Source organism: Schistocerca americana, chromosome 10, assembly GCF_021461395.2.
Source record: "Schistocerca americana isolate TAMUIC-IGC-003095 chromosome 10, iqSchAmer2.1, whole genome shotgun sequence".
NCBI lineage: Eukaryota > Metazoa > Arthropoda > Insecta > Orthoptera > Acrididae > Schistocerca > Schistocerca americana.
Genome location: NC_060128.1, coordinates 200,923,269 through 200,951,264, shown reverse-complemented (window position 1 = coordinate 200,951,264; position 27,996 = coordinate 200,923,269). Strand labels below are relative to the sequence as shown.

Sequence of the window (27,996 nt, the reverse complement as noted above, 5' to 3'; positions counted from 1 at the left end):
TCTGCCGCTTTGTGTCTTAAATGCGCACCATCTCCATTGGGATTCTCCCTGAACCTGCCCGAGATGTGGCCTCTTGGCTGAACTCCTCACTCGACGTAACCTCGTCTGCCTTAACGCTGGAGCACCGACGTTCCTTTAAGACTCCGTGCACACCTATTCCCACTTGGACCTCTCCTTCTGCCCTACCTAGATTGCCCACCATCTCGAGTGGTCCGTTCTTTCCGATGCGTACTCGGGCGACCGTTTCCCGTGTACCATCCGTTTGCTGACACCTGACCCACCTACGTGCACACCCAAATGGGAGCCTTCTAAGGCTGACTGGAGGCTTTACTCCTCCCTATCGACCTTTGTCGAACAGCATTTCCCCAGTTGTGATGAACGGATAGAATATCTTGCGAATGTTATCCTTACTGCCGCAGAAAGTTCCGTTCCTTGCACTTCCTGCTTACTGCACTGTGTCACGGTCCCTCGACGTACTGAGGTGTGCCGCAACGCAATTTCTGCGCGGAGATGTGCTCTCCGCGTGTTTAACGGTAATCCTGTGGTGGCATACTTTTGTAGTGGTTAATAAAAAAGAGAAGAAAAATAAGAGAGAAGAAAAGAGGCTGAAAATGTGGAAGAAATCGTGAATAAAAAAAGGGGCTTTAAAATCGTAAATGACCGTGAAAAAAAAGGGAAAGAAAGAAAGAAATGCAGATCGGACTTCGTATTACAGAAAACTATTGTTGGGGTGGTCCTTGTGGCGTTTTTGAGCAAAAGTTAAGCCAATTTCCACTACAAAAATTATTAAAAAAGAACAGAGAATAACAAAATGTAACTGACAGGGGGAAATGACGTAGATAAGGGTTCATCCTTTACCAGGTAAACTTGTCTTCTTTCGTGCGGCGTCCAGGTCTTCAAAAATCTCTTTCATTTCTGCATGAAAAGTCTGCTCCGAAATCTTGCAATAAGTTTCATTGTCCAGGAATTTCTAATGTATACAAAACCGTCTTGATCTTAAATACAATTTATTTTAGTTGCTTCTCTCCATCCTCCGAATTTCGTAACAACTTCCGCAATGTTTACACATTACAATCAGATCAAGACTAGCTATTAAGTTTTTTACGTCAGCATCAGATCACGTCTGCCTTCAGCTTCCGCTATCAAGAGACAATAAAGTAACGAATAGAAAACAAAAGAAGAGTTACAATTTTAGTATTTTCTCTGCCGTTGAGCGCTCATACCGCTGCGACGGGATATTTTTTATCTGAGGGAACGAGTGTAGCGCGGCGAAATTCAAAGTCCCGCTACAGTTTATTTGTTGTAGACTGTTGCATGCACAGTGTCGTTGCTTTCTTCGGGATAGCAAAACAGCTAGCTGGATTTCCTTTAGTAGTTCTTTTAATAGTTCAACTCCCTCTTCTGTAGCCTAGGCCAACCTCCGATAGCTCTCCGGGACCAATTTCTGGCCCGACAGTAGGTGGTGACGTCACAGTGGACCCTATTGCTATCTCCGACACCTCGTCCGCATTTTTGCTGAGATTTCGAGCTCCGTCCACTATCACCCTGCCTTCTTGTGTTGGAAACGAGTGGAAGAGGCTCGAGTGATACCTGCTCCCCTGGGCTGGGCAGTGTTAACATTCGGATATTGCAGAACCTGTCTGTTGTGGGCAAGCATTTTCTCCGTCATACGTAAAACCGCGTCTGGGCAGACGTCACGTTTCCCAGACGCTGGCGCGAAGCCACTATCGTACCCGTAACTAAGTGTGGTAAGCACGAGCACCTCCCTTCTAGCTACCGCCCCATCTCTCTTACCGACTGTGTTTGCAAGGTGATGGAACGTACGATTCGTGCTCAGCCGGTACGGTGGCTCGAGTGTCTCAATTTACTAACCGCTTCACGTTGTGGTTTTCGAGTGCGCCGTTCTGCAGTTGACCGTCTTGTTACTTTGTCGACCCCTATTGTGCACAGTTTTCAGCGGAAATACCAGACTGTGGCCGCGTTTTCCAATTTGGAGAAAGCCTGTGACATCTACTGGAGGACTGGTATCCTCTGTACTATCTACAGGTGGGGCATCAGAGGCTGCCTGCCCCGCTTCCTTCGGGAACTTTTAAAAGACCGAGTTTTCGAGGTACCTGTCGGTTCGGCGTTGTCGGACACCTTCATCTAGGATGACGGTGTGCCTCAGTGTTCCGTCCTGAGCCTCATCCTGCTCGCTATCGCCATTAACCGTATTGTGACCTGTGTCTCGACAAGTGTCCCCGACTCCCTTTTCGTTGACGATTTTGCTATCCGTTGCAGTTCGCAATGGACTAGTCTCCTCGAATGACGTCCTCGGCGATGCCTCGATCGTCTTTTCTCGTGGCGCATAGACAGTGGTTTTCACTTTCCACCAAATAGAGCTGTTTGTGTGAATTTCTGGTGGCACAATTAGGTTCTTGCGCCGTCTTTAAATCTCGGGCCCGTTGCTCTTCCATTTGTTGAAACTACAAAATTCCTGGGGCTCGTGATCGATAGGAAACTTTTTCGGTCCTGTCACGTATCTTACCTGGCCGCCCACTGCATGCAGTCCCTTAATGTCCTTCACATCCTCAACAGTACTTCCTGGGGAGCAAATCTGGCTATCCCCCTCAGTGTGTACCGGTCTGTTGGAAACTAGACTAAGAGTGTTTCATTTATGCATCTGCATGACCGTACCTCTTACATCGTCTCAATACTTTCCATCGTCTCTATACTTTCCATCGTCGTGGCATATGTTTTACCACAGGTGCTTTTTACACTAGCCCGGCTGAAAGTCTGTACACAGAAGCTGCCGAACTACTGCTGTAATAGCACAACGACTTTTCCCTCGGCAGATACACGTGCAGTTTGTCTGGCACGGCTGGCCACGCATCTGATGCCTCCTTTTTTTATGTCTCCTTCGACTGCCATTATGGGGTGTGTCACTCTTCTCTGTTAGCCCCTGGAGCTCACTTTCGGCTCTCGCTCCGATAGGTTAACTTCATGCTACCTGCTACTTTCCCAACGGGTGTGAACTCTTCACCAACACGGCTCCGTGCGGCGCCCTTCGTTCGCCTCGGCCTCCGTTCGCTTCCTAAGGGCACTACTCCGACCTTTCTGTATTGCTGTAAGTTTCACGACCTTTGCCCAGACGTTTGCAATAGTACCTCTGTGTACGTTGACAGCTCTCGGACTGACCGTGGTGTAGACTGTGTCTTCACTATTGGCACCAATGATTTTCAGTATTGGCTTCAGGAACACTGCTCAGTATTTGCAGCAGAGCTCTTCACCCTGTATCGGGCCCCCGCAGTACACCCGGAGACACTGGCCTTTCAGTTGTGTCATCTGCTCTGACTCTTTCTGTGCCCTTCGGATCCTCTGTGTGCCGTACATCGTCCGTCCCTTTGTGCGACAGGTTCGGGAAAGCTTTCACTTGCTCACTCTTGAGGGAGCACTGTGATGTTAATGTGAGTAACTGATCACATCAGTCTGATGGGAATTGAGGCCACCGATGTTGCTGCTGCCGAGACTGCAGTCCTCGTACCTCGACCCACTTCTTCTCCCATTCCCTCCGACGATCTCTGCCCGTCGTCGCCCCCGAGGGGCCCACAGTCCCTCTAATGGGTACGTGTGTGGCGTGCACGGGGCCCCGAGCTACTGCAGTCTCCTTCCTTTTTCCAGGCTGCTTTACCATCCCTGTTCCTGTCTTTGCTCCTTTCTCCCTGCCCCTCCCTTCCCTCTCGGTGGACTTTTTATATCAACCTGGCTCTCCTCCCAGCTTTGTTTTTGGTATCTGCTATTGTTTAGTTTGCTGTTTCCATCTCCTTTTCAGCGTTTTTGGTCCCCTCGTGACTTGACCTCCATTTCCAACGTTTTCCATTCAGTGTGAGCCATTTGGGGATGAACTGCCAACCTAGTTTCCGTGGTGCAGGCTCCTCTCCCCCTCTCCCTTGTACCCTGGTCCCCTTCCTGCCAGTTCACCAGCACGGTAGCCAGTCCGTGTGGTGGGGCTGTTAAGTACCCACTCGGCTTAGCCCACTGACAACACACGGATCACACTGCTAGTACCCGAGCTGTTAATGCCTCGTGTATGCCGAGGAGTGGATGCTCGTCACTTTGGGGCATCAGAACTCCTGGCAATGGCCGCCGTGCCAGACGGCCCTCGCTGTGGCCGGGTGGCGGCCACGGGGCAAACCGTCGATCGGATTGGGTGGCACTAGGGCAGACGCCTCACACGTGAAACGCCCCCGCCCTCGCCCCCGCCCCCGCCCCCCTCCACCAGTACCCGTACCCACCCTTTGGGTGCCGCTCCCCCTCCCCCACCGGAGAAGCGCTCCCCTTCTTCGGCAGCCGCCAGTGCCGGATCTCCCTCCCGGGACTCCTCTTCCCAGCACCCCCCTGAAAGACGATCTGCAGCTCCACGTCGCTCGCACAATCCCCGGCCGGTGGCCGCCGAGATTGCTGGGTGTAATTCTGTGCCCGACCTCCCTGCAGTCTGCCCTTCTCCTCCTTCACAAGAGAAGAAGCAGAAACATGAGAACGAGGGCAGTGCCCCTCCGGTACCCCCTGAGGTGCCGCCTTCCCCTCCTCCGGCCAATGAACCGACGTCTGACCCCACCTGTGTGGACAAATATCCCACCCTTATCGGTGACGGGTGGCGACTCGGCAGCGTGACCGGCTCCGGTCCGTTCGCTTGCCATTTGGTCTCTGGCTGGAGAATCCTCCAGTGGAATTGGAATGGTTATTTGTGTCACCTCCCGGAGTTGCAGCCCCTTCTTTCCTCCTACTCCGCTGCTTGCATTGCTCTCCGGGAGACCCATTTTTTCAATCCTTACTCACCCACCCTTCGTGGGTTGTAGTGGTAATAAAAAAGAAAAAGAGAAGAAAATAAAAGAAATGGTTGAAAATGGTGGGAAGGAATGGTGAATAAAAAGGGGTTTTAAAATCGTAAATGACCGTGAAAAAAGGAAAGAATGAAATGCAAATCTGACTTCGTATTACAGAAAAGTTATCGGACTTCGTGATTTGGAAAGGCTATTGCTGGGGTGGTCCTTGTGGCGTTTCTGAGCAAAAGTCAAACCAATTTCCACTACAAAAATTATTTGAAAAAAGACAGAGAATAACAAATGTAACTAACAGGGGGAAATGGCGTCGATAAAGGTTCGTCCTTTACCGGGTTAACATGTCTTCTTTCGTGCAGTGTCCAGGACTTCAAAAATCTCCTACTTCATTTCTGCGTGAAAAGTCTGCTCCGAAATCTTGCAATAAGTTTCATTGTCCAGAAATTTCTAATGTATACAAAACCGTCTTGATATTAAATGCAATTTATTTTAGTTGCTTCTCTCTATCCTCCGAATTTCATAACAACTTCCACAATGTCTACACATTTATAAGTTTTTTCGTCTTAATCAGATCACGTCTGCATTAAGCTTCTGCTCTCGAGAGACAATAGACGGATGGAAAAAAAAAAGTGTTACAATTTTAGTATTTTGTCTCCCGTCGAGTGCTCGTACTGCTGCGACTGTATAATTTATATGTGAGGGAACGAGTGTAGCGTGGCGAAATTCAAAGTCCCGCTACAGGGCAGGGTTCCACGCTTTCTGTCGAAACCAAATTGACCCCTCGCGGGCTCCCGCTGGTGCTTGCACCTCGGTCCGCAAGTAAACGGGTTCCCCTCCGTACCACTCCGGAAGCAATTGCTGTCGGGGTCCTTCTGGCCACTCCGATCACAATCTGTAATCTCTACCTCCCGTCCGATAGGCCCCCCCACATCCCTTGCCCTAACCACCCTTCTTCGACGTCTCCCTTCTCCCTCCCTGCTTCTAGGGGACTTTAATGCCCACAACCCTCTTTTGGGTAGTCATATGACTGCTGCCCCGGGCTGGACACTTGAAGCTGTTCTGGCAGGGCTTGACCTCTGTCTACTAAACACCACCGCTCCCACACACTTTAGTGTGGCACACGGCACTTTCTCTGCCATTCACCTCTCCATCTGCAGTCCCGGCCTTCTTCCCTCCATTAGGTGGGGTGTCCACGATGACTTACGTGACGGCGATCGTTACCCGATTGTTTTGGCCTTTTTTCAGAGTATCTCGCTCTGTCACCCTCCCAGGTGGGCCTTCTGTAAAGGTGTTTGGGGTGCCTTCTCCTCTTCTACCATCCCTCTGTACTATCAAACAGCAGTATTGATGAGTCCACACAGACTTTGACTGCTGCCATTCTTTCTGCAGCTGTTTCAGCCATCCCTTCTTCCTCACCCCCCCCACCCCCTCCCTCATCCCCATCAGAAGATGGTCCCTTGGTGGACTCCGTAAATTGCTGCAGCCATAAAAGACCGCCACCGCCCTCTTCAACACTACAAGCGGCATCCTTCTGCTGCTCTCCTTCTGGTCTTTAAACGATTCTGCGCTCGGGCCCATTACCGAATCGAATTTCACGAACAGATTTACTGGGAACAATATGTAGCTGCCATAGGACCACACATGCCCTCTTCACAAGTCTGGGCAAAACTTGGGCAAATGTTTGGCCACTGTCCTCCCACTGGCGTTGCAGGCATTTCCGTGCGCGGTGTTGTCCTTACCCGTCTGGACTTTGTCGCAGAGCATTTCACACGACATTTTGCCCGAGCCTCTGCATCGACTCAGTATCCTCCTCCTGAAAGAGCACTCTGAACGACTGCCTTTGTCTTTCGTTTCTCACTGCTCGGAGCCTTATAATGCCCCATTTAATGAGTGGGAATTTGCCAGCGCCCTCGTCCTTTGTCCTGACACAGCTCCTGGACCGGATCTGATACTTAACCATTTATCGGTGGCTGGCCACCGTCGTATACTGACTGTTTTCACTGTCTTGTGGAGTGAGGGGTTATTTCCTACCCATTAGCAGGAAAGCATTGTTATTCTGGTGTCGAAGCCTAGGAAGCTACCTCTTCAGCTGGATAGCTACCGTCCCATTAGCCTTACCGACACCCTCTGTAAGCTCCTCAAACGCCTGGTGAGTCGGCGGCTGTTTTGGATCCTCGAATCCCGCGACCTTTTGTCATCGTTTCGAGGTGGTTTGCGTCGTGGCCGCTCTACGGTGGTTAACTTGGCCCACCTCGAGTCCGATATCCGGTCGGCTTTTGCCCATCGGCAACACCTCGTTGCAGTCTACTTTGACCTGCATAATGCCTACGATACCACCTGGCGCCACCCTTGACGAATGGGACCTTCGTGGCGCTCTGCTTGTTTTTATCCGTAACTATATTTCTTGTAGCTCTTTCCGGGTCCGAGTCGGTTCCTCCTACAGCACTTCCCATTGGCAGGAAAATGGGGTTCCACAGGGTTCCGTGCTGAATGTCCCTCTCTTTCTCGTAGCCATTAATGGAGTGGTGGCGGCTGCTGGGCCAACAGTGTCCCCCTCTTTGTATGCTGACGATTTTTGTATCTACGTCACTTCCTCCGTCGTGGGCGGTGCAGAACGCAGTCTACAGGGGGCAATCTACCGGGCGCAATCTTGGGCTCACTCCCACAGTTTTCAGTTTTCGGTGGCCGAGTCGTGTGTCGTGCATTTCTGCCGTCGCCGTACAGTCCGTCCCCATTCGGATCTGTTCCTCGACGGCCGATCCCTCGAGGTGGGGGACGTCCGTCGTTTCTCGGGTCTCGTCTTCGATGCCGGTTTGACGTGGCTCCCTTATCTTCGCCAGCTGAAGAAAACGTGCTGGTTACATCTGAGTGTCATCTCTGTGCAATACCACGTGGGGTGCAGACCTCTCTATTCTCTTGCGATTGTACGAAGTGCCGGTCCAGTCTTGTTTAGACTACGGGACTCCTGTCTACGGTTCACCTTCGACATTGCAGATACTAGACACCATCCACCGTTGTGGGGTACGACTTGCGACCGGTGCCTTCCGGACTAGTCTCGTGATTAGCCTTCTTGCAGAGGCGGGGATTCGACCGCAGCAAGTTTTGCGCCAACAACAGCTGATATCTTACGCGCTCTACATTCGCTGTGCCTCAAAGCACCCTAATTGTGGTGTCCGCTTCTGCTCAGGACTGTCCTTGACTATCTGTAGTGACTCCTTGAGCAGTTTGCAAGCTATCAGCCAGTGCTTCCGTCATCACCCATCAGTCATAGCTATCCGGAACTCCCTTTCTCTCCTCGATCGACGTGGTTGCTCAGTGATTTTCATTTGGACCCCGGGCCGTGTTGGGATCCCCGGTAATGAACTTGTCTATCAACTGGTTAAATTGGCTACTTACAGGCCATATCTTGCTATCGACATTCCGGAAATAGACCGTTGCTCGGCATTATGTCATCAGGTTTTGGGACTTCGGAATGCAGAACGGCACACTCTTTCTTCGCCAAATGAGCTCGGAACAATAAAGGATTCTACAACTGTGTGCCAGTCCTCTTTACGGGCCTCTCGTGAAGCCTCTGTCGTCCTTTGCCGGTCCGCATCGGCCGTACTTGGCTGACTCGCGGTTATCTCCTCCGTCGTGAGGATCCCCCTCTCTGTCATCGTGGATCGGTGTCGACTGTGGTTCACCTCTTAGCTTTCCTGACTCGCTACCACTGGTATTAGCTGACAGTGCCTCAGTGGCTGATCTCGTTTTACGGTTTCTTCGTGGTGGGGATTTTTATCGCTTTATTTAAGGGTGGGACCTTCAACCTTATCAGTGGGTGGAGGGGTTGGCAGGCCGTCTCGCTCCCCCCTTCAGCCCGATCGGACTGGCTTCGACTGGGCTCGGTGGTTCAGCCCGCCCTCTGCCTTCCCATTCCTTTCCTTATGGGCTCTGTTTTATCTCGAGTGTCTATCTTGTCTACCTGTGCTTCTTCCTTCGTGCTCCTGTCATTTGTCCTTTTCTTTCCCTCCGCTCTTTTTCTGCCTTCTTCCTTCCTTCTCTGTCAGTTGTTTGTAATTTTATGGCCATTGTAGTTCCCTCTTATAGTGTAGTTTGGTCTCTTCTCCAATTCGACCGACCAAATTTGGTATCACCACCGGTCCTCCCTTCACGGGAACTGCTCTCCCAGCAGTTTGGACAACCTCTCGGCCCTCTCGCCGTGTGGAGATCAATTTACTTAGGTTGTGTATTGGTCACTGTCTTTTTAGCCATAACCATTTGTTAAGTGGTGCTCCTCCCATTTTGTGCTCATTGCCCTCAGCTTTTGACGTTTCGCCATTTCCTGACGGAATCCCTTCTTTTAATCACTTACGTTACGATTATCAGCCATTTTAGCAAACGGGGGCAGTCGACCGCATTTACTTTTATCCACTGTAGCGATGTGGTGAAGAACATTTAATCTTTAGTTTGGGACCTTAATTTCTTTACGGTGTATTTTATGGACCTTTCTCCAAGTCCCTGTTTTTAGCTGTCTTTCTATTCGTCATTTGGGCTTCGTGTGTAGTCGTTTTTAACTCCTTTTCTTTCTCTTCGTGTTCTACGGTTCTGCGTATGACCTTAGTTATTTTTGCACCCTTGCACGCTAAAACAGAACAGACAAAAAATGAAGATACATTTTGCCTGCACAACACAATGGTTGAAATCACTGAGCTGTACAGCCCACACAGTGCCAACCAAGTTTAATTTGTGTGCATGTAGTAAGCCTTCTGAACCAAAAACCCAAATTGCTTTTATACACTTGCCCATGTAATGGGCTTAATCTGAAGTTATAGACATTACATTTCGGCAATCAATTTCAAATCTCTTAATTACACTAATAATTGTTCGTGAATATTTTGTGGCATTACCAATTGCAAACTTTCTTTCACACCCCCACCAAACAGCTTCTGAACTGTACTGTCACCACAACTAAGTACTTTTATTAAGATCGTGAACACACACTGTCCTTTTCTGTCTCGTTTCATCACAAAGAACTGAAACTGTCATCTTTCACAGCTTCTTTTAACTTTTCTCCTCCTCTTTGATGATTCAAACTACAGAACCTTCCCACAGTCTTCCAGTTGAGGGCAAGTCTCCAGCATCTTGAAAATGTCAGTAGACCCCATATTAGAGTACTATTTAACACTTTTTAAGGAATTAAATTATTAATTTCATTGCCTTTGAAATGAATGAGGGATACAGGATGCATTACCTAAGCCCAAATATCACTGAACGAAAATAAGATCTTAACCACACCACGGGGTACTGAAATGTATTGGATTGTTCGATCATCATTTGTGCTGCTTGAATTGTGCCTGCAATTGCATTTGTGTTCAATGGTTGCAGCTCACTAGTCTTCATATCTTGCCATCTCTAATATCAAAATAATAATTAATGTACTGAGTACGAAAAGTGTATTCAGTTTGATTCCCATCCCCACATTAACATAGTAATTGATATTATGAAAAAATATCGATATTAGTTCGATTTCAGGGCTTCCGATTGCCAATATAGCGACCACGCAGCAATCGCGTGTCGAGTGGCCAACTCGTGCACGTTTAAATAGAGGGTTGCCAACTTCGATACATTGTCCCGTACTTCGTGCAGTTAATGTTAAGCTGATGTGTGGCAGTTAGTTAGGTTGAGGAGGTCCTCTATTTCTACAATTTGAAATTCTTGCCGCACAAAAGTGGCCGGCACAGGAAAGTCCAAATATTGCTGATTCGCAAGGTCTCGGTCTCATTCTTGCTTTTACAGTAAGAGTAAGTTTTTAGTACAGGATGGTGGGTTCTAAGAAAGTGTGGAGGTGTTATCTTCCCTCCCAGCTACATCTCATTATGTAAAACATAATCTGTCTATTTTTAATAAAACTAGGAAAATTGCTGCCCCGAATCCCCACAGCCGAACTGTGCATCAATATAAGTTAAACTCAAAATTCTTCCCTTTCAAAAATGTGTAATGTTACACAATCCGGGTACTTATTTGTTCATCCACTCTCTCAACTTTGGACAAACAAATTTTTCCAGTGGAATACGTCTCAACAAAATCTCGAGTGGTCGATACGAATTCTTCTTTCTCAGTTTTTGTTGGTTTTGCCACTGCACTGATGTCGGTGAGAGTAACTCACCTTTTGACGCCAGTTGTCATTGGTGCCTCCTCCTTATTCTTTGTTTGGGAAGAATTGTTATTGATATGTTTTAGGCACATGTCCTTTTTCTGCCACTCAGTTAGCACATTGCAGTATTTGCATATAAGTATCTTTATAATTTTTCCAAACACGTAAATTCCTTCTGACGAAATTCTTTTTCTCGGGTGAAAGCTGTCACTAGCCTATTAACAAACTGCAGCACAAAAACGAATCACAAAGTGTAAGACTGAATGCTTCGACCAGTGTTGTTACAAGTCATTGCAAATGGATTACACAAATCACTACAAAAATTTTTGCTGAAAAATATAATACATTTTTATTTTTCAATTCTTGCCCACCTACTACCATCGTGGTGTAATGCTGATAGTATGATTGGCCTATGTTCCAAAGTTAAAAAAAGTATTTAATGAAATTAAAAAAAAATAAAAATAAACAGTGTCACTGCTAAAAACTGTTTGCACCTGTCTAGACGAATCTGCTCACTGTCGCTGACTTCAGTACAGACATCTGATATAGTTGGAAATTTATCAGCTTCATGTACATCCTCCAATGGGTAAAGATGGGCTGTAGTCATTCTTTCAATCGTAGACTCCGTTGGCTGGAATGTAGCGGAGCAGCAGCCGAACTGCTTGACGCAATGTGATGCTGGGAGAGTTCCATTCACTGTAGGTGCAGACAGGCAGCTTGGTTGAAAACAAACGTTTGAAAAGGAAATTAATTTTAGAAAATGATAATGAAAATTTGGAAATTGGGGTGTCCCATCTCTAACTCTTCCTCATTCATTAAGTAATCTCGTGACATAACTCTTTTCCCTTCATATACGGATTCAAACAAAAAGTATCTGACAATGTTGTTAATGTAGGTGCAACTTCTCTCTCCGTACGAGACGAGGCTGTTCTCGGAGATAATACAGATAAATGTTCTAGCAGAGGGTCATTAAATTTAAACCACATTTGAATTTCTTTATATCCACGAATTAAGAAGTTGCAGCATCTTTCCCTAAATTCCCATATAGGATGAGGCACAACCGAAACATCCTTTGACTTCATTGCTTCCAGCAGCTCTACACCTAAATACATGCTAATGTCCATAAAACTGGTCTCATCTGCAACCTCTACAGGATCTACAATAATTGTACCGAAAGGTTCTTTCTGAACGCAATTCTGTTTTGTGTAGGTTAACAAAATATGTTTAGTAGATTTTTCCATTTGTTTAAATTTAGCACTACAGCTTTTGAAGACTGAAAGTAAACATTCATTGTATTAAATTTGGGCAAAATCCACTTCAGAAATTGGAAATACCATTTAATGAATGGCTCAGGGAGCAAGTTGCGGATCTCTTTGCACTTATTAAACTTTTCTGTTGCCCACTGAGCAACAAAAAATAAAATTAACATATCCGACTGCTCCAACATTCATTCCACAAAAGAAAGTAGTGACAGCCAATGAGTCTGCATTGGATGTGGTATTTTATGTTCTTTAGGATGCATACGTTTTTGAAATTGCGCTAGCCGACATTGCAACTTAGTTTTCAGAATTATGTACACATGTTGCAAATTCTTCTCTATGACTAGGAAGTCTCTTGCTTCCATTATCAGCACAGAAGTGAATCGAATGACAAATGCCTTTTGTTCGTACATTTCCAGGAAGAAACTCTTTTAGTCGACTGGATACTGAATTGTGCTTCTCCACCATAGTATTTGTGCCTTCTGAGCCAATTACATTTTCGAATGGAAAAGTATATTGTACTAAGGCATGAGTGAGTTTCTCATACAAGTTAGCCCCAGTTGCCCCACTTACAGACACTGTAATTAGTTCAGTCAAACTGAAGAATTTGCTCAATATTATGCTTTCCATTCTGGCATAATAGCACACAAAAATGCAAGCAGAACTGACTGAAGCAATATTGCTACTTTCATCTGTCAAAATGGAGAATTTTACCCTGTGAGGCTTGGAAATATTATCATTTTTATGAAAAGATGAAATAGAATTTCTTATAATAGTCGTAGTTTCGCTCCTTTTCATAACATTTTGTGTTATCTTAGAATGAGAAAACACACCTTTTAACATAGCTGTCAAGTGGTCAGTTGTGTTAAAAAGAATATCACGAGCAGATAGGAACACAGTAATTTTAAGCTTGGGTTCATAGTTCGTTTTTCAGGCGTAATTTCTTTGGCATAGAAACACTTCACACACATCCATCACCTCTTGACATTATACGTGCATAATAAATGACACAAAATGTTAATGTTATATGTTCTTTGACAAGCAGTGCTACATTACATATCAAAGAACTGAGAATGATTGTTAAACAGCTCACAGCATAGCTGCTGGTGTAATGAGAAATCATAAACCATGGAAAGCACCTAGCCGAAATCCATTGTTGGTTAAATACGTAAGTATTAAGCCGAACCATAATGGACAGACAGCACTAAAGTCAACCCTACTGAGCGACAGGGTCGCTGTCGGGCTCGTGCATCGGATGGTGTTCTTATGCTCAACTAAATAATGTAAGCCAAGTCCATTGTCGTGCACATAGTTTGTAATCGCTTGACAGTAACCTAATAATGTATGCAGGGTTGATTTGTTCTGCAATGGTTCCTCACTCAGAAAGTGTGAATTTCAAAATTATCATATTTTCACTTATAATGCTTCACTTAGGATCGTATATCAGGACTTGAAATACACCTGAAACCCCTGTCGCCGATGATCAGCTACAGTTTCCAACATGCAATACACCGTCGCCTCAAAGAATGCGCTGGACATAGTTGATTGGTTTCCTTGTGCTAAAAGTGAAGTTTATCTGATATACAAGGAAGTGGTGTAGAATCGATTCACCTCGATATTCAGATTTCATTGCCATAAGTTGAATTGAATTTTCACAGCTAACTTCAAATGATGTGATTCTACACAATTTCTTCGATCATTTTGCGATTTTGCTTAAAGATATAGTTTTGCATTTTGCGAAAAAATTGTAAAATTTCGTAAAAATTTCTCAATTTCATGTTTTGCAAAAAGGGGATGCTTCTACTCGCGTGCCAGTTAAGAGCACTAAACGAAACAGTTGGCAATTTCATCGTGGAAGTACTGTCTTGACTGAATTATTCCAACGTTGACAAGTAATTTTGAGGAGGACAGAAGGAAGTCACCATTAAGTTTAAACATCCCGTATGATGTTCGGTTGATATAAGTCAAAATGTAATTTGAAATTGTTATTTTTAATCCAAGTAGGAAGCTCAGGAAGAGATTTTTCCGTGCAACTGATAACTTCCTCACAGGTTTCACCAATAGACAATACCGTCAAATCACGGCTGTGCATCGCAGTGACTGTTTTACTCCACAGCAAGTACATATGACCCTAATTTTCGAGGTTGTCTTCAGTCCGTGACACGTAATGGATGATAATTCTGCAAGAATGCCTGCCACATGTGTTTGCAGAAAGTCAGATAATCAGTAAAGTAGCCATAGGCTGAAAGAACCAAAACAGAGAGCTCCAGGCTGTTCGCATATTCGTCACTTAATGCGAGCTCTCACAGCAGCAGTAATATAATTTATGCTTCTGTGAATCACGCTCTGTTCCCTCTTGCGTGAGACAAACGTGGAGGCTCTAAAGGTGTAATTTGTTTATTTTCAAATGCAAACTCAGCTCGGTCCCGTACGCCTTTCTCGGTTAACAATTTTCACGAGAGTCGGTGCACTTTGAAGTAGGTTTCCTACAATTTTTCCACACATTCACCTGTCCAGAGAGCGCAGCAGTTTTGTCGGTGTTAACTAGTTTCGGAAATGTGTCACAGGGAGGCCCGCAAGATGTGCCGCAAGCTGAAGGTGGACCCCGAGCCGGTGGTGCTGCGCCACTACAAGGACGGCGAGTTCCACAAGAACTACGACCGCCCGCTGACCGCGCAGTCCATCGTCAGCTTCATGCGGGACCCTGCCGGCGACGCGCCCTGGGAGGAGGACCCGGCGGCCGCCGACGTCGCGCATCTGCCCGATGCCGCGGTCAGTCACCAGTATTCTGACGCCCAGTAGACCCGATCCGAAATACGACGAGTTTGCTGCTAGAAAGAATAAAGTCTGACCTCAAATGACCAATGAAACTGACACCTTTTCTGATACTTATTTCACAAGAAACACACCGGTGTGCAAAACTTGAGGACAAAAGTAACTTCCGCACCACTGCCGAGTGACGTAGTTTGGTGAAACTCGGTCCGTACGTAGAAAGAATTACTGCACTGTAACACAGATGACGACTGAAAGGAGTATACAGTGAGACGAACGGAAATGACGCTCTTATTCGAGGGTAATAATTACACTGAAATCGGAGTGATTTATGATGGCCCGTAGGCATTATAAAAGGCACAGATCGGTTCTTAATAGGGTGTTTTATCGTCACAGACGACAGTGCGTGCTCTGCGACGGGCTTCCGTTGTGGCCGTGACCTCGGTAAGGAATTGTCCCGGTAGGGCATTCCGTTCCTCCGGCAGCAGTCGATAACTTTGGAGGGTCGTACCCTACGGCGAGAAGTGGAAATACGTAGAGCACCCGTTAACGTCATCGAAAGCGATTGTTTCGCCGTTTCGGGTGTTTCGGTGTGGGTAGGCGTAATGTTCCACGGTGCACTGATCTCCAAATCTTTGAACACGTCACTCTCACGGGTCGACATTATTGTGACACTGGACCCCTTCCGCACGTGCCTTTGACTCCGACTTAATATTTCTGGTCGACATTGCGTCATTGCGTCATACAGTCCAGGTGGAGGGGCTCTTTGCACGAGACAGGATATTCGGTAACGGGCTGCCCGTTTCCACGGTGTAAATCCCCGTGAGAATGTCCGGGAAGTGTCGGCGAGGTGTGTCGCAGGACGTCCGTACGCCGATGGCAGTTCGACAGTTATCAGCCACTGGTGGAGTAACAGAACGATCTACTGTGAGAACTTATTAGTGACCTTTTAGGCCAGCCCAGGAGCTCATTTTAGGTCGTGCACTGTCGTCTGTGGTGATTTCGCACCACGTTAAAAACTGTGTTGTCCTCCCCTCCTCCTCTCTTCGCCACCTCCCGCCCCCTTCAGTAAAAGTGTCATTTCTGTCCATCTCGTTGTGTATTGCTTTCGGTTACCTACAGTACTATAGTGTAACAGTTATATCTATCTACGGATGAAGTTTCATCGAGCTCTGGCACTCGGCAGTGACACGTCGTGCGAATGTAAGTTTTGTTCTTAAGTTTGGTTCACCAGTGTACATTTTTTCCTTGTAGTGTGTATATGGTGGTTTTAAAGATAAAAAGATCTGCTCCCTATATATTAAAAACATGTATTTTAGTTCAAAGTTAATTATACCACCAGTATCACACATTCAGAGGCACCTTTTTCCACATATATTCAGCTTATAGGAAAGAATGTGGATGTCTGTTTCAACAGAAAGCAGTTGGCTAACTCAATCTTTACTATGACTTCACAAGAAAGTTGTACCATCACTGGCACAAAATAGGTTATATTTCCAGCACAAATCTTGTGAAGCTGGTTTTTTCTTTACTTATGTGAAAAGCTATGGCAAACTACACCAGTATCGGGGAAAAGAGTCGAAGTCAGCCCCGTGTAAGCGCAGAATTGTGCCCGAACTGGAAAGAGTTAAATCTACTTTCTTGGCAAACCCAGAATCCTGTACGCGTTTCTCTGTAAATGAATTCTTTCGCAATATCAACCTGCAATCTGGGAAGCAAATAGATGTGGTTCTTCCAACAGCATACACTATGTTGTAGTCTCCAACAAAATTCAATATCCCTCTCTCTTTACAGCCTTGAACTTCATTTTGATGTCTGTCTCTCCCTTCTCCGTTTTCCCCCCCCACAATCACAAAGTTTTAAATCATTGTTATAGTGCAAAAACTGCTATTTTTTTAGCAGCGTGAGAAAAGAATTAACTTTCACGCCCTTAATTCTTTTTATAAAATAAAAAGTTAATTTAATTGAATTTTTTGTCTGTTAGCTGATGACACCTGCATTATTCATGGAAAATAAGCACAAATTGCAAATCCTCAGCAGAAAAACAGCTAGACGTAAAAGTGTTACCTGCCAGCTGGTGGTGCGCTTGAGCCCGGCCTGCTCTCTGCTGTGTGCAGCCTGTAGCTGACAGGTCTCAGTCCCAAACGTATTGCGTATTTTCCCTATTATTATGAGGTATTCGATGACTCTGTAATGTTAGGATGTGCAATGCTCATTTTTCGTTTTGGTAATTATTATTATTAGCTTATGCTGCTACGTAAAATTTTGCAGGAGGCCTTTCAACATTGTGTGATTAGTGAGCACACTTTCTTTTTCACAGCTTTATTTGGTTACTAACAACAACAGTTCACTTGTTAAAAATATTTGTTTGTTTATGCATTTTGGGCAAAGCCCAGCATCAGAACATCATTTGAAAGGACTTTATACTGGGTGTTACAAAAAGGTATGGCCAAACTTTCAGGAAACATTCCTCACACACAAATAAAGAAAAGATGTTATGTGGACATGTGTCCAGAAACGCTTAATTTCCATGTTAGAGCTCATTTTAGTTTCGCCCACCTACTCTCAATGGAGCACGTTATCATGATTTCATACGGGATACTCTACCTGTGCTGCTAGAACGTGTGACTTTACAAGTACGACACAACATGTGGTTCGTGCACGATGGAGCTCCTGCACATTTCAGTAGATGTGCCCGTACACTTCTCAACAGTAGATTTGGTGACCGATGGATTGGTAGAGTCGGACCAATTCCGTGGCCTCCACGCTCTCCTGACCTCAACCCTCTCGACTTTCATTTATGGGGGCATTTGAAAGCTCTTGTCTACACAACCCCGGTACCAAATGTAGAGACTCTTCGCGCTCGTATTGTGGACAGCTGTGATACAATACGCCATTCTCCAGGGCTGCATCAGCGCATCAGGGATTCCATGCGACGGAGGGTGGATGGATGTATCCTCGCTAACGGAGGACATTTTGAACATTTCCTGTAACAAAGTGTTTGAAGTCATGCTGGTACGTTCTGTTACTGTGTGTTTCCATTCCGTGATTAATGTGATTTGAAGAGAAGTAATAAAATGAGCTCTAATGTGGAAAGTAAGTGTTTCCGGACTTATGTCCACATAACATATTTTCTTTCTTTGTGTGTGAGGAGTGTTTCCTGTAAGTTTGGCCGTACCTTTTTGTAACACCCTGTATATAGTACATTGTATACATATAAGTGAGATAAAAGAACTTACATTATGTATACTGTGTATTAAGTCCTTTTATGTGATGATATAGTTATGGGCCGAAACACACAAACAATGGTTTTTAACACGTGAACTGTTGTTATTAGTTGCCAAATAAACCTAAAAGAAAGGTTGAGCTCAGTATATTTTGAGTATTAATTCACTCGAATGCAGTCTCTCACAATGATTTTACAATAGTGGCTTCAGACTTCTTTACATGCTGTGCCCCCTTACATACAATGTAACAACACATGTGTTTAATATTCCACCTTCAAATTATTCGGGGGGGAAAAAAACGTTTTTGTCCCAACAGCTGTACAATTTTATTTATTCTCTACTGGTTTTGGTATGGGCGACAATCTTCCTAGGAGATACTGAAAGTACAAGACATACAAGTTTGTGATTTTCTACAGTTTTACACATGAAAGCAGGTGCAAAAAAAGTTGAAGCATTGGATACACATAATGCACATCAATTGGTCAAAAATACTTATATGCCAAATATAGCAACAAGTATGAAAAGTGACAAATTATCACAATAATTGTTTCATTGAGTTTCTACTGTTGTAGTGTGGTAATATCAAACAGTGCAAAAGCTGGTATGGAATGTAGCAATAATGCAGAAAGGATAGTAGTTACTCACCATATAGTGGAGATGCTGAGTTACAGATAGCCACAACAAAAAGACTGTCACACAATAAACAATGGCCGAAAGCTGACTGTGTGACAGTCTTTTTGTTTTGCCTATGAGTGACTCAGCATCTCCACTATTTAATGAAGTCTGGTAGTATGTGCTCGTACACACTTAACCATAACATCAAACAACCATCACAAGCCCAGTACAAACAGGATCCGTATGAGAGGATACTATTTCATCTGTATGTAGTGCACGTGCCAAAAACAGTCCATAGATAATCTTATAATACTAAAAGAAGAAAATATTACACATTCATCAAAGGACATCAGGTTATAGTTGTGCGTTGCCACCGTATCTACTGTTTTGTTTCTTTGATAACATATGAAATGGGTAAACATTTAAATTAAGATGCGTCTATTAGTTGCGGTGACAAGGACACATTATACCCAAAAATTTGTGTCACTTTTGCATACAAAACTAAATAAGCATTAGCAAATATCATGTTTGTAAAATTTATGTACATTGAACTCACATAAATTATTTAATTTCAAATTTTACAGTCAAACCATAACCCCCCCCCCTTCCTCCCGCTCCTCGGCTCTATTCTCTCTGTCTCATCAAATTCTCTTTGTGACTTGGTAATCCAAGAAGTTTTTGTATAAGGACATGTATTGTCCATGCAGCACTTTACTTGCTCACAAACCTAGACCTCAGGCAACCCATGGCACCGTTAGTGTTCTAGTAGGTGAGGCTTCATTTCAGAAAACAAATACAGTAACTGAGGAATGATAGTCTAGTGCAATGCTATTGTAGATGCACACTGAGATTATTAGTCTAACCTGACATAGTCATCAGATGTATGAGACACAACTTCCTAATTATCTTTTGCTAATTTATGGAGAGAAGCATGTACTTTCACGTGTATGTGATGTTTGCTGTAGAAAATTATGAAGTATAGGAGTCCCGATTATCTGCACGCTATGGAAATAGGTGAAAGTATGTAATGTACTGCAATATTAGTTATGTACATTGCTGTAAAAACGAGTCTCATTACTACTACTAACTACTTAGAGAGAGAACTTTCCAATTACTCTTTTGCCAATCAAAGGAGACATACATTTGCTTTCATGTGTATGTAGTTTTTGCTCAAATAGATAATCAAACATAGATGCACAAATACCCTGCGCACTATGGAACTAGTTTAAAAATACATTATGTGTTGCAATATAGTAGAAGCTGAAATTCATTACGCTACTAATGACTTGATTAACTTTAGAAAGTGATGTACGAGAAATCAGTGTAACCTTTTACATAAATTGTACAGTTGTCAGTACTAGATAACATATTATATTTTTAATTCTCTTATTAGCTTTAAAAAATGCTAGTATTGCATTGTTAAATGCAGTTAAAAGTTTTCAATTTAAAATGCCCTCATTAATTTCTGTAATTACTCGTCAGAAGAAATAAACTGAAAATATAAATTGGTGTGCATACCACATTCATCTTAATGATACAACTTTTACAAAGGCCAGTTCCCAACATGTATTGAGACATAGTACAGTACAACATCATTCGTTAGATTTATAAACTATCAGTACAGGTCAGTCATATAAAGAGATACATTCTAGGGAGGGTCCACATATAGTCAAGCATTCTTTATATTACCAGAAAAACCATCTTAGCCAATTTAGGTGGTCACATTGAGTTGTAGAACATCTATGAATTTCTCCAGAAAACTTTTATTTTTAAACCCTTTCTGCTCATTTAAGATGGCTTGTTGGTATAATTTGCAGGTGGCAAAATACTTCTGTTCCTTTTGATAGTTCCATGTAATTTCTTTTATTAAGTTTATGCAGTTATCTTAAATTCCTATGGGGTCGACCTGTAGGGTACTTGTATGCTCAGCGTGCTTAGAGCAGAGATACTGGACTGCCGGAAGTATTCTCAACTGCCTACCAGTTTGACCTGTGTAGAATTTTTCACATTGGTCACAAGCAATTCTGTACACCCTGGCATCTCGAATTAGTGGTTTTCTATCTGACATGTTCTTTAATAAAGTATTGATATTGTTTTCTATCTGAAATACGATGGAAACATTAGTTCCCTTAAAGATTTAGCATATTTTATCTGAAATGTTTCCAACATACGGAAAATTGACACACGTCTTTTTCTTTGGCTGTAATTTTTGAAAGTGTAATTTCACCATTGTTTTTTGGCTTGTCTCAGCCGAACCTTTTTACTGAATAATCTCTCTACTAGAGTGGAGCTACAATCTTTCCTTGTAGCCACATATTTCAGTGTGTGTGTAACTGTTCATCTGACATTGGTATTGTCAGTGCTCCATCCGTCATTGAATGAAAGTATGCTTTGTTACTGCAGTGCACATCAGAGGAAAATGCTTTCATCAGTGAGTTTGATACTGCTTCTCATAAGAAGTAACTTATTTTATATTTCCTCTGTGCTCCTTAGTTTAAAGACACTAATTCTGTCTGTATTCGTCTATTTATCAGGCACGGTTTAATGTTTATTTACTGTCTGAAATATATTTTTGCCATATTTAGTACAGACAGGTACTGTAGTGGCCGCGGTGTTCGAACGCGAGCCGAGTCGGTGACCCTCCGCTCGCAGCTGCAGGCGGTGTCGGCTCTGACATCACCGAGGGAGGCCGGACGTGAAGGTGGGAGGGACATCCGGAACGTCCCACGTCTTCCCCGGTCGGTCCACTACTGTGGCCGCCCGGGTACTGCCCGCATCGAGTACGATCCCTCGCCTGGAGTCGAGCCAGAGTTCGTCCCGTGGTGTGGCGGGCAGTGAAATACTTTCCGAAGGGCCGATCGGAGGGCCTCCCTGCTTCTCGTGACGGACAGGTTTCGAGTACTATCTGTGGCCGACAGAGTCCCCCGAGCCAGGGTCAGCCGCTTATCCTGTTCTGGAGGAAAGATCTCGGCTTTGACGGCGGTTCGGTTTACTGGCAGGTGGGAGCTCCAGCATTAGGTGCACAGTACGGTACGGATCGTGGAAGTTCTGCCACCTCGTAGACTGCAGATTCCGAGACTAACATCGACGGGTGACGGGTTTGCGGGTCCTGCTCAGTAGGTGAGGAGTTCACTACACAAAGGAAGTGGCTAGATGGGTAGTAAGGGCTGTGTGGAGGGGGAGGGGACTGGGTGGTTTCAGAAACCACAGAATGGGCTCCAGTCTAAAAGGGTGCACAAACACAGGAAAGTAGACCTAGCAACAGTTGCTATTGCAGTTGAAACTTGTTGTACTTACATCAAGAAAGAACCAGAGCTCAAAGTGCTAATAGAAAGCACTGAAGCTCAAATAGTTATAGGTACAGAAAGCTGGCTAAAGCTGGAAATAAGTTCAGCTGAAATTTTTACGAAGGCCCTATCTGTGGTGGTAGAGTGTTCGTTGCTGTCAGAAATAGTTTACCTTGTGGTGAAATTGAAGTAGGTGATTCCAGCGATTTAGCACGGGGAGAGGCTGTTGACAACTACAATAAATTAATAATTGATTCCTTTTACCAAACCCCTGACTCAGATGATACAGTTGTTGAACAGTTCAAAGAAAACTTGAGTCTTATGTCAAATAGATACCCCACTCCAACAATTGAAGTTGAAGGTGATTTCAATCTATCCCCAATACGTTGTCAAAAATACACGTTTAAAGCTGGCGGTAGGCATAAAACATTATCCAAAATTTACTTGAATGCTTTCTCAGAAAAACATTTTGAAAAATAGTTCAGGAGCCTACTCAAAGTGTGAATGATTGCATACTGGGCCTCTTAGCATTAAATAATCCTGAGCAAGAAGGGAGAATTGTGACAGATACATTGCTTAGTGACCCGAGGTTTTTGAAGTGAGACCAAATACCGTAACACCGAAACACACCAAAAATAAACACAAAGTACATCTGTTTAAAACGAGCCGATAAAAATTTGCCTCGAGAGTTCACTTGACACCTTCCGAAGAGAAATTCTTAACTCCATCCAGACTGACTGTGTAAGCGAAGAGCAGATGTCGATCGTATTCGAAGATAGTATTGATGGCACTCGAGAGATATATGCCAAATAAATTGATTAAGAGATGGTACTGATACGCTGTGCTATGCAAAACTGGTCAGAACATTGTTGCAGAAACAGTGAAGATCATCATCATCATCATCATCATCATCATCATTTAAGACTGATTATGCCTTTCAGCATTCAGTCTGGAGCACAGCTCCCCTTATAAAATTCCTCCATGATTCCCTATTCAGTGCTAACATTGGTGCCTCTTCTGATGTTAGGCCTATTACTTCAAAATCATTCTTAACCGAATCCAGGTACCTCTTGGGTAACCTTGCTTCTCCCATGCGTGTAACATGACCCCACCATCTAAGCCTGTTCGCCCTGACTGCTACATCTATGGAGTTCATTCCCAGTTTTTCATTGTGGACACCCTCCTGCCATTGTTCCCATCTACTAGTACCTGCAATCATCCTAGCTACTTTCATGTCCGTAACCTCAACCTTGTCGGTAAGGTAACCTGAATCCACGCAGCTTTCGCTCCTGTACAACAAAGTTGGTCGAAAGATTGAACGGTGCACAGATAACTTAGTCTCGGTACTGACTTCCTTCTCGCAGAAGAGAGTAGATCGTAGCTGAGTGCTCACTGTTCTTTCAGTATGTTGCCATCCTGTGAGAATGTGCATCCTAAGTACTTGAAACCGTCCACCTGTTCTAACTTTGTTCATCTTATTTGGCACTCAATCCGTTTATATTTCTTTTCCACTGACATTACTTTCGTTTTGGAGATGCTAATCTTCATACCATAGTCCTTACATTTCTGATCTAGCTCTGAAATATTACTTTGCAAACTTTCAATCGAAATTGCCATCACAACTAAGTCATCCGCATATGCGAGACTGTTTATTTTGTGTTCACATATCTTAATCTCACCCAGCCAGTCTATTGTTTTCAACATATGATCCATAAATAATATGAACAACAGCGGAGACAGGTTGCAGCCTTGTCTTACCCATGAAACTACTCTGAACCGTGAACTCAATTTACCGTCAGCTCTAACTGGTGCCTGACTGTCCATGTAAAGACTTTTAATTGCTTGCAAAATTTTGCCTCCTATGCCATAATCTCGTAGAACAGACAATAACTTCCCCCTAGGAACCCGGTCATATGCCTTTTCTAGATCTATAAAGCATAGATACAATTCCCTGTTCCACTCGTAACACTTCTCCATTATTTGCCGTAAGCTAAAGATCTGATCCTGACAACCTCTAAGAGGCCTAAACCCACACTGATTTTCATCCAATTGGTCCTTAACTAATACTCGCATTTTCCTTTCGACAATACCTGTGAAGATTTTACCCACAACGCTGATTAAAGAAATACCTCTGTAGTTGTTACAATCTTTTCTGTTTCCATTTTTAAAGATTGGTGTGATTACTGCTTTTTGTCCAGTCTGATGGAACCTGTCCCGACTCCCAGGCCATTTCAGTTACCCTGTGTAGCCATTTAAGACCTGAAATTCCACTGTATTTGATGAGTTCTGACTTAATTTCATCCACCCAAGCTGCTTTATTGCACTGCAATCTATTGACCATTTTCTACACTTCCTCAAATGTGATCCTATTTCCATCATCATTCCTATCCCATTCTACCTCGAAATCTGAAACATTACTGATCGTATTTTCACCTACATTGAGCAACTCTTCAAAGTATTCCCTCCATCTGCCCAAGGCATCCACAGGATTCACCAGCAGTTTTCCTGACCTGTCCAAAATACTTGTCATTTCCTTCTTTCGAAGACTGCTAATTACACTCCAGAATGGTTTTCCAGCAGCTTGACCCATAGTCTCCAACCTGTTTCCAAAGTCTTCCCAATATTTCTTCTTGGATGCTGCAATTATCTGTTTGGCTTTGTTTCCTTCTTCAACATAACTTTCTCTGTCTACCTGAGTTCTAGTATGTAGCCATTTTTTATACGCCTTCTTTTTCCTTTTACAGGCTGCCTTGACTGTGTCATTCCACCAAGCTGTTTGCTTCATCCTACCTTTACACACTACTGTTCCAAGACATTCTTTAGCCACTTCTAGTACTGTGTCCCTGTACCTTGTCCATTCCTTTTCCAATGACTGTAATTGACTACATTCAACTAACTGGTACCTTTCTGAGATCGCTGTTATGTACTTGTGCCTGATTTCCTTATCCTGAAGTTTCTCCACTCTTATCTTCCTACATATGGACCTGACCTCCTGCACTTTCGGCCTCACAATCCCAATTTCACTGCAGATTAAATAATGATCAGTGTCATCAAAGAATCCCCTGAATACACGTGTGTCCCTCACAGCCTTCCTGAATTCCTGATCTGTTGTTATATAGTCAATGACAGATCTGGTTCCCCTGCCTTCCCAAGTATACCGGTGAATGTTCTTATGTTTAAATAAGGAGTTTGTGATTACTAACCCCATACTGGCACAGAAATCCAAGAGTTGTTTCCCGTTCCTGTTGGCCTCCATATCCTCTCCAAATTTACCCAAAACCTTTTCATACCTTTTTGTTCGATTTCCAATCCTGGAATTAAAATCACCCGTGAGGAGAACACTGTCCTTGTCCTTTACTCTACCAACTACATCACTGAGTGCATCATAAAAACTATCCATCTTATCTTGATCTGTCCCTTCACAATGCGAATGTACTGACACAATTCTAATTTTCTTGCTAGACACTGTCAGATCTATCCACATCAGTCGTTCGTTTACATACTTTATTGCAACTACGCTGGGTTCCATTTCTTTCCTGATGTAAAGCCCTACACCCCATTGTGCTATTCCTGCTTTGACTCCTGACAGGTAGACCTTGTATTCTCCCACTTCCTCTTCTTTCTCACCCCTTACCCGAATGTCACTAACAGCTAAAACGTCCAGCCCCATCTTACTTGCAGCCTCTGCCAGCTCTACCTTCTTCCCAGAGTAGCCCCCATTGATATTAATAGCTCCCCATCTCGTTACCATTTGTTTGCAGACCTGGTTTATTAAGTCAGTCTCTCTTTACTTTTCCAACAAACTTCCCATACAGCTACTCTCATTAAGTACCCTCAAATGTAGGAGAGATTAGTTTCACAGTGTTGAAGATTTACACATTTTAGAGCCCGTATTTACTAGACCTTTTCTTGTTTTTGGTCTGTACTACCACCTCTAAAAGTTGATCAGGGACCCTTACCTCAAACTGATCATTATTCTTCTCTGTCACACCTGAAAATCTGCAACATAATCACGGACTCACCCTGTACACAAGGCTTAATCCAGAAGTAAGGTTCCCAAAGAGTTGAAATCTGTCAAAACTGCTGTGCGCAGCTGTTCCCCAACTCGCGATTCCGCGCGGCCGTGCTTCGCTGCACTGCTCGGTACTGGCTGGGCAGCTGTCCGCAGTGGAGGGAGGTGCCCATTGTTCCTCACGTCAAGTACGAGATTTGTTCCGTAATTTGGTTTTTGCACGTGAAAATGACTCCACCAGCGGATATTCGTCAGTCAGAACCATTGTATGGCTAAGAGTGTACATCTGTTTGATACGTCTGAAAATGGCGCAGGGAGTTTAGTGACGGTCGGAAGGTGGTCCACGATGAAGTACAGAGTAGAAGAACTTCATTTCCGGAGTTGCTTATCGAGATGGTCCGACACGGAGTGCTTCCAAACGGGTGGATTACTGTCTGTGAATTTGTTCCTCGGATTCCTAGAGTTATTACGGTACAGGTGAAAGAGATTTGATGGAAAAGTTGTTGCACTCGATGGGTACTGCACGTGCTGACTGCAGAACACTAGGAGAAATGTCTTCACTGTGCTTGCCAGTTTCTTCAAAAGTGTCAAGGAGATCAGGAAAGATTGTCGGACTCCGTTGTAACGGGATACGATACGTGGGTGTTTAATTTCACTCGCAAAACGAAAGAAAAGTTCAGACAGACACTCGGGGTTCCGACAATCTCCTTCTTCTGACAGTCGTGGCCACTGTGTTATGGGATCGTAAGGGGATACTGGTGATAAGATTTCGTGGAACCTGAGACATCGACCGAATCGGACACTTATTGTGCAATACTACGAAAATGCAGGCAAGCTATCCGTAACTGCTGGAGAGGACAACTGACAGAAGGTGTAACGCCGGTTCGCGAAATGTCCGTCCTCACGTTTCCTGCCGACCCGGGAACTTTGACAAATTTTGATTGGACTGTCGTGGTCCACACACTTTACACTCCGGACCTCGTGCTCAGTGATTATCACTTGTTCCCAAAGTTAAAGGAGCACTCGAGTGGCTAATTCATTCGGAGCGACGATCGAGTCAAAGAAGTGGTGAAACACATCCTCGGCGGGTTGACCTGGGGATACAGATATTAGAGCATCGTCTACAAAAATGTGTAGGAAAACGTGGGAGTTGTGTAGAAAAAATAGAGCTCAGTTTCTTCTTTCCAATGATGTAACTTTCTATGAGAGTAAACAATGTTCTCTCTTTGTAAAAATGGGGGGGAACCTTACTTCTAGATCAGCACTCATAACTTACGTAGAGTGACACGTTAACTTGTGAAATAATTCATTTAGAGAATTTGAGTGTCCAGAAAATGGTGGGTTTTCTAATACACAGTGCACTTTGAAACTTCTCTCTCATAAAATGGTACCTGAGTACCACACAGTACAGAGTCGGAGCTCCTCAGTGCCCTCGGACATTGCCCCGACACAGCTCTCGGGCCAGATCGGATCCGCAGTAAGACGATTAAACATCTCTCATCTGACTACAAGCGACATCTCCTCGTCATCTACAACCGGATCTGGTGCGATGGTGTATTTCCGTAGCAGTGGCGGAAGAGCACTGTCATTACAGTGCTCAAACCCGGTAAAAACCCGCTCGATGTGGACAGCTATCGGGTCGGGTCCTGGAGTCACGTGGTCTACTGGCTGCATGTCAGGTCGGCTTCCTCCTGGGTCACTCTGCCACTGATAATCTTGTGTCCCTCGAGTCTGCCATCCGAACAGCCTTTTCCAGATGCCGAGACCTGGTTGCCGTCTTTTTTGATTTACTAAAAGCTTACGACACGACCTGGTGACATATAATTGCCACATTATACGAGTGGGGTCTCTGAGGCCTGCCCCCGATATTT

The 27,996-nt window shown here is 44.3% G+C and overlaps 1 protein-coding gene across 1 annotated transcript in view; it reads left to right on the top strand.

The window, feature by feature from the left end:
• Positions 1–27,996, top strand: part of LOC124552404 (protein disulfide-isomerase A5) — a 131,902-nt gene that overhangs the window by 47,833 nt on the left and 56,073 nt on the right. Inside the window, exon 3 of the mRNA XM_047126668.1 lies at positions 14,780–14,984. Within this exon, the coding sequence (XP_046982624.1) occupies positions 14,780–14,984 (205 nt within the window). The remainder of the gene's footprint in view (positions 1–14,779; positions 14,985–27,996) is intronic.